This window comes from Cynocephalus volans, chromosome 7, assembly GCF_027409185.1.
Source record: "Cynocephalus volans isolate mCynVol1 chromosome 7, mCynVol1.pri, whole genome shotgun sequence".
In the NCBI taxonomy this organism is placed as follows: Eukaryota; Metazoa; Chordata; class Mammalia; order Dermoptera; family Cynocephalidae; genus Cynocephalus; species Cynocephalus volans.
In genome coordinates, this window is record NC_084466.1 from 119229275 (window position 1) to 119237292 (window position 8018).

General features: G+C 40.7%; 1 protein-coding gene across 1 annotated transcript; it reads left to right on the forward strand.

Moving 5' to 3' along the window:
* The first annotated feature begins 2050 nt into the window (after positions 1-2050).
* On the forward strand, positions 2051-7527 carry LOC134382643 (interferon-induced protein with tetratricopeptide repeats 2-like). The gene is made up of 2 exons (XM_063103364.1): positions 2051-2115; positions 6165-7527. Exons 1-2 carry the CDS (start codon positions 2111-2113, stop codon positions 7525-7527), a joined length of 1368 nt encoding a protein of 455 aa, XP_062959434.1. The 5' UTR covers positions 2051-2110.
* Positions 7528-8018: the final 491 nt, after the last annotated feature.

Consider the following 8018-nt stretch of genomic DNA (forward strand, 5'->3'; position numbering starts at 1 on the left):
TGAGACCTAAAAGTGAGGGTTTCCAACTGGGATAGGCTTGGCTGTGTACCCTAGTCAAAGGGCGGAGGAGTTTTAAGAAGCACAGCCTTTGTTTCCTGCTCTAGTAGAAAAATTCCTAGTAAATGACTTTCTCCAAGTCATTAGGCATTAAATTGCCTCCCACCTAAAATCATGGGCCCTTGTACCTTTGAATGTTTAAGGAAACACTGGTAGATCTTGTAGCCTTTAGATGACTGCAGAGATCTCCCCAAAAGGAGGATATCCTTGGTTATTTCAGGAAGCTTCCTGAAGTGATAACTGATTTGTTATTTGTGCCCATCCTGTGAACAGTTGTTTCTATGACGGGAGTCATTAAGTTAGACTAGGGTTCAAAATTTGTTCCTGACTTTTTAGCTTAAGTAACCAATGACACCATCTTGGTCCCAGAAAGCATTAAGGTCATCCTCAGTTCACTGACAATAGTTGTTATGGATGACAAAATTGTCCTAGACTTTTTTCTTGTTAGCCAAGGCATAGTCTGTACTATTGCTAATACATATTATTGTTCCTTGGGTCGAGTGGAAAGGTCAATATAGAAACTTCAGGAGAAAGCCACTTGGCTTTCTGAGGTAGACCCTGATAGCTTGTAGGATTTCTTTATCTTATTTGGGTGTGGGCCCCTGAGGAACATGGTTGAAGTCAATTCTGAAGATTGACTTCATCCTGCTTCTTGGACTGTTGTTGATAGTAGCCTTAAGTGATCATGTATGAGACAAATTGAACAGATTTAGTCCAAGCCTCTTTCAGTTGGATTAATCAGAGTGGCTGATAGATTGGCCTACTCATGAGAAAATTCTCCAGCAGCCAAGATGGTTAAAAATGAGAAGTGGATATTTTCCGGACACAATTGTCTATGTGTCTGTTATATTTCTGCACATCTTGTGCATAGAGGCACTGATTGTTCCAGACTATCTTTTTAAGTATGTTGTTTTGCGACCAACCAAGATAGTGTCTCCTTCCAGAGTAAAGGGCAGGTTGCTTGCAGCCTGGAAGATAAAGATACTTTCTCCCTCCAAAGCAAAGGACAGGCATGCTTACTCTCTGTTATAAAAGATTCCCTAAGCTCAGCATTCCTCTCCTGTAATGTAATTCACTGCATGTACTGATGTCACCTGGACCACTCTGTGTTATCCTGTGGGAAACTGAGCTCAGGAACTAGTGTTAAAAAAATGCTGATACTCTGGGTGCTGTTATTGCTGTGAGTAATAAAATACTTTGTCCTTGAAAAAAACAAAAAATAAAATAATTATTAAAATAATTATAATAAAAACTGACATTTACTTAGGTGCAAGGCATAATTCAAAGGACATTTCATGTATTCACTCATTTAATCCCCCCAATACCACTTTGAACTGGTAGTAGTATTATTTCCAATTCACAATAGAAGAAACTAAAATAGAGAGTATGAGAGCATATAAATGGAGCCTGATTTCAAATCCAGATAGACTAACATCAGAGCCCGTGTTTCTAATCATGTATTCATTCATTTAACAGGTTGTTTGTTTGTTTGTTTGTTTGTTTGTTTGTTTGTTTGAAGTGACTTGGAAGTCATTTAACAACTATTTTTAGTATGCTTCCCATACCGTGCAGTATGCAGATATTACTGCAGGAACTGGAGATTCAGCAGTGAATGAAACAGACTAAAAACCCCTGCCCTATGGAGGTTAGATAAATGCTCCTTCTCATGGTGATAAGGGTGGGCAGTGAGGATGGGCTAACATTGTAATAATGAGGCAGGGTGCTTTGTAAACGTGTCCTTCTCCAACTTGGGCTCCCTTGATGTCACGGGTCTGCAACCTCAGTACGTTCAACAGACAGGAAGTTCTTCTGGCTCAGGGCACAGAGCTGGTCCCAGAAGGGCTTGGCTCTGACTCAAGTTTCATTTCTCTGTCCTGAGTGCTTCCCGTTCCACTTTCTAGTTTCAGTTTCCTTTGTAAAGTCAACTGAAGGAAAACGAGGAAAAGAAACCAGATGCAGCCTTTATATTTAGGTCTCTAGCATTTATTGAGGCAGAGGAGTGCAGCAGCCTGAAATATAGCCCTCCAGAGCAGCTGAGCATTGCACAGCAATCATGAGGTAAAGATTCTCCCTTCTCTAATGTGCTGATGTGGTGTGCTGACACGTGATGATAATCTTATTGTCGAATGTAAATCCTAAGCAGTGCTCCCGAGGAAGACCAGGTCGTGTTAGTGTTTGTTCATAGCCTTACTATGCCTCTATCTCTGTAGGCTGTAAATCTGTCTTACCAATGCTCGTTTGTTTCCATATCCTACGGACATCTCCAGAGCTGCTCACAGGGGAGCTGAGAGCTGAGATCCGAGAAGGAAGGGGGCAGAGAGAGATGTTTAATTTAAAGGTGCTTCATTTAAAGATGGGCCTGAGGGATTGCTCTTGTAAACCGTTCCCTCTTTTGTTTCTTATTTGAAAGGACTAAATCAAGGGCTTTTCATACAGTTATCAATTAACAAATTTCTTTTCAGCAGATATTATTGAAGGTATACTCAGAATAGCAATTCTACTTCCTGCTAAGGTGAATTTTACTGTTAATATACTCGTTCATTTCAGATTTGCATTACGGCTGATAAACTAACAGATATTTTTACTCCAAAACTTTATTGATTTGCTAGAATCCTATCTGAAGTATGAATTGGAGATGGTGTGCTTGGAGAAAATAGTCCTCAACTCTAAAATCCTCTCGAACCCCAGAATCATAAGATTGCCCTGGAGAGGAAGTGTTAGCTCACTGGGTAGGAAGGGAGTTTTCTATTTCCTCCAGTTTGAGGGTGGGGTGGCCAGACTTGGTTGACTAAGCCTCAGACCTGGGAGCTTGGGAATCCAGGGACACCAGCCCTAGCACTAACTTCCTAGAGAACACATTGCCCTCCTTCTATAGGCTCCTGATCTCTCCTCTTGAAACGATATTTTTTCCTGCTAGTTTATATGTCTACCTGATAGAAAAAATAAATAAATAAAGATTTGAGATATTTACAGATTTCTGTTTCTGTAGTTACCCAGAATCTATAGCACCCTTTACCTATTCCTTAGAATTTTAGCACAGTCTTATCCTAAAATCTTTTCCATGACAGTACAGACCTATCAGTCTCTCTTCTTTCCTTGATTCTTAAGCTATAGAGACTTACACTGGGCATTACTCCTGTGCTCTAAGAGAGTGGTTCTAAAACTTGAGTATGCATGAGTCACCTGCAGAGTTTGTTAAAAACAGATTCCTGAACTCAATCCCTGGAGATTCTGATTTAGTAGGTCTGGCTTTGGGTCTGAGGATGTGTGTTTCTAACAAGCTCCTCAGTGATGCCGATGCTGCTCTAAGACACTGTGGTGGCAGCATTATCTCTGAGCCTGGAGGATAGTGTCACTTGTGGCTTTCATCTAGATGAGATGTAGGGGAAGATATTGTTGTTGTTGTGTAAACAGTTGGAACTTCTAGAGTCATCAGGAGCATAAATCTCACAAGTATGAGCACAGAAAGCAAGTACTGTATTTGAGACCAGCTACTCTGGCCTACCAGTGGAATAGAAACCCAAGATCAACAGTAAAATTGGATGCCTTTTGAATAGTTGCTCAAAAGTTTATACATATATATATATATATATATATATATATATATATATATATATACACACACACACATATATATATATATTTTTAATGTCTCTATCGTGCAAATGCACACTTGGCTATATGTTTTATATGGTGGAGATAATCTCAACTGTACTCTCTCTGTTTTTTTTATAAAATTACAAAAGAGCTAAGTAGCTCATGTTGTAAGGGAATCTTCTCTAACCTCATTGAGAAGGAACATAGATCAGATTAAACTTGAGCTTTTCAAGGGGAGGCTGCTGTCCTTAGGATGCCAGACACCAAGCCAGGTGCTCTCCTGGGCTCCCTCCCCTGGGGTTAATTACATCAAGAGGCTCAGACAGACCGGTTCTTCACCAAGACCTACCTGGGACTTTAAAAGGAAGGAGGGTCCTTCCCGAAAACTCTTGCCAATTTTCCCTCCTATTTCTTGTTTATTCTACTTGGGGTAGTTAAGTCTCCATTTGTTCCAAGTAACATAGATGAGCCGGAACTGATTTAAGGATTCTGGAGTGCCTCACAAGATCCAAGGGCAGGACTGTAGTGACCCCAGGAGGATTAGAACAGGACAATGGAGAGTTTGTGGTACTCAGACCATGTGTCTTCTCCATGTGCATCTGGGTCATGCTGTCTGCAGCATATATTCTAGAATATGGTGAGTCCTACAGAATATAGCCACCATCAGCCTCCCAGCATACATAGCACTCTTCCTAAGAAATGAAGACTCACTCCAGCTCCCTCAACCCCTCTCAGTTCCATTTCCAGCCTCCACTTGAGTTTGGGTGCCAAGCTCTGGTCCAATCAAAACAGGGGGTGGGGGTTATGGGAGTCATATAAAAAGTGAAAGAGAGGGGGCAGATGGAAAGAGAGAAGGTCATCTTCCACCTAGACAAAAAGTTAGAAAGTGATCCTTGTCACATTGCATGGCTATTCAGATATACATTGGCTGTACATGTCAGAATCCATAATATTTGGAATGTACAGCTCCTGATAACAGAGCTGATTTGTAGATGCCATGAAAAAAAATTTAAGTGAGAAAAAGCAACATTTCAGGAATTTCAAAAGAGAAGCAATTTAGAGCATGGAATGATTTTTGGCCTACTTATCTACAAAGTTATTAAAAGTATGAGTTTTTGTTCATTTGTTTACTGATTTTTTTTGTTTGTTTGTTTAGTTGGTTTTTGCTTATTTATTTATTTATTTTGAGGACCATGCTGAAGGGAATGGAAAACCTTTCCAGGAGAGTTGCAAAGGCACCCTAAAAGAAAAAGGGCCCTTCCCATAAGAAAAGGAGGTGGCCAGGCTGGCCTATGGCTCACTTGGGAGAGTGCAGTGCTGGTAGCGCCGAGGCCACGGGTTCGGATCCCACATAGGGATGGCCAATGCACTCACTGGCTGAGCATGGTGCAGGCCACACTGTGCCGAGGGTTGTGATCCCCTTACCGGTCAGACAAAAAAAAAAAAAAAAAAAGAAAAGGAGCTGGCTTCCCTACAGCTGCACTTCTTACCCCTGTCATAACAGCAAACCACATGAGAAAAAAATCCAATTTCAAAAAAAATTAAAACAACAAATGCACAGTTTTTAATAGGTCAACTCAATGAGAAGTGTTAAAGACAGAAATCAATAGTCTAAGAAGTAGAGGTATGGGGCGAAAAGAAAAGAAAAAAGATGGTGTTTATATTAAAATAGAAGTTTGAGACATTGCTAGCATATATGAGGAGTCTTCAAAAAGTTGGTGAAAAGATTCATGTTCTCTTTCAATTTTGTTTTTCCACAAACTTTTTGAAGTACCCTCATATATTAAGTTAGAAGATAGAATAATACAAAAGAAGGGAAAATGAGTAAAGATTAAGAGTAATTTAAAATAAGGTTTAGAAGGTCAAAATGGAAAAATTCAAAAGAAAAAAATGAGAATGTAAAATGTTAAAACAATAAAAGGACAACAAAACCAATTTTATAAAAGCTCAAAAAGTTTGAATAGACAAAGAAAATTAAGAATATATTAAAAGCTGAAATAATTAGACAGGAAATAAAAAGTAATAAAGACTTTTTTAGCAGGCAAATTAGGGAGAACTAAGGAATTAAGAATACAGAAGATAGAATGGAGTTGAATTTCAGAGGGATCACAAAGAAATTAAAATCATCATGGTGAAATATCAAAAAACCAGAAAATTATAAAGCTAAAATCAGTTCCCACAGATCTGGCAGCTCCTGCAGAGGCCCTCAAAAGCACAGGGCCAGGGCTACCTAACGAAAACTGCCTTATTCATGGAAATCTAGCTCTAGACTCAGAAACCCTGCCCTCTCTCTAATTCTTCTGATGTGCATAGTCACCAAATTCCTACTTCCCTATACAGGAACTAACACATATGCCAAAACATAGAAAGAAAAAAGGAGAGTTTGTTCCTCTTTGACTTGGGTTAACACCCTTCAAGAGGAGGAGAATTTTATTTGCCGTGCTTCCATTTCTTGACAGATGAATCTGTGCTATGTCTCAAAGTGTCTATCTTTCTGTTTTTCCCTACAGTGAGATCACTAAGGATTCCTTGGAGAGCAGCCTACGGCAATTAAAATGCCATTTCACCTGGAACTTGGTAAAGGAAGAAAATTCCTTGGATGATTTTGAGGACAGAGTGTTTAACCAGACTGAATTTCAGAACAGTGAATTCAAAGCCACAATGTGCAACCTATTGGCCTACATAAAGCACTGCAGAGGCCACAATGAAGAAGCCCTGGAAAGCTTACGGCAAGCAGAAGAGTTAATCCAGCAAGAGCACACTGGCCAAGCAGAAATCAGAAGTCTGGTCACCTGGGGAAACTATGCCTGGGTCTACTATCACATGGGCCAACTCTCAAAAGCTCAAATTTATGTAGATAAAGTGAAACATGTCTGCGAGAAATTTTCCAGTCCCTATAGAATTGAGAGTCCTGAGATGGATTGTGAGGAAGGGTGGACACGGTTAAAATGTGGAAAAGAGCAAAATGAAAAGGCAAAGGTGTGTTTCCAGAAGGCTCTGGAAAGGAACCGAGAGAACCCAGAATTCACCTCTGGATTGGCAATCGCGTGCTACCGTCTGGATAGCCAGCCGCCATCTCAGGACCCCACTGTCCCTCTGAGGCAAGCCATTGAACTGAATCCTGACAATCAGTATGTCAAAGTCCTCCTGGCTCTGAAACTTCAAAAGATAAATGAAGAAAATGAAGGAGAGAGGCTAGTTGAAGAAGCCTTGGAAAATAGCCCAAGTGCAACAGATGTACTTCGCAGTGCAGCAAAGTTTTATCGAAAAAAACGTGTCCCGGACAAAGCTATTGAACTGCTTAGAAAGGCTTTAGAATGCATGCCAAACAATGCCTATGTGCACTGTCAGATCGGGTGCTGCTATAGGGCAAAAGTCCTTGAAATAGTGAATAGGAGAGAGAATGAAATGTGTGGGGAAAGAGAGAAGTTTCTGGAACTAATAGAACAAGCTGTGGATCATTTTAAAAAAGCGGATGGAATGAATGGAAATCTCTCCCGTATACATTCCTATCTTGCCTGCCTCTATGCTCTGGCAGATCAGTACAAAGAAGCAGAGTATTACTTCCAAAAAGAATTCAGCAAGGAGCTTACTCCTGTACTGAAACAGGTGCTCCATCTGCGGTATGGCAACTTTCAGTGGTTTCAAATGAAGTGTGAAGACAAGGCCATCCACCATTTTATAGAGGGTGTGAAAATAAACCGGGAAACAAAAGAGAGAGAAAAGATGAAAAACAAACTGCGAAAAATTGCCGAAACGCGGCTTTCTAAGAATGAGGCAGATTCTGAGGCTTTGAGTATCTTGGTCTTCCTTCAGGAGCTGGACAGAGGAATGCAACAAGCAGAGGAAGACTATGAGATGGTTTTGGACTGAGGAAGCCTCATCCCTTCAGCATCTTTAGCTGAGATAGGGAATGAGGAATAGGGACACGATGCCCATAGGGATATGCTGGAAGGGAGCTGAAAAACCCCTCCACCAACTTGGTATTCAAAATATTTAACCCCTGGTATGGTACAAGCATGGATTAAGATACTGGCCGTAGTATTGGGTCAGGGTTATGGGGGAACCCTACTGTGCCAGATGTTGACACCTGAATTGCTGGATCATGGGGAAGCCCAGGGAGTTCAAGGAGAGGGACCAGATTGAGGGGTATGTCCAGGGGCTTGACAAAGGGTCTATTTCCCAATTGACTTCTTGGGTGCAGTTTGCACTGTGACATTCCCTTAGTTATCTTTAGGGGGGGGATACCTTGGGCTTGTTTCTATGTTATATAAAGCAGCCAGATCCCTCATATCTGTAATACTGTATTGAGACCCATTTTTGCAGTGCTTCTCCATCTTTGGAGTCATTTTAGATACTATACA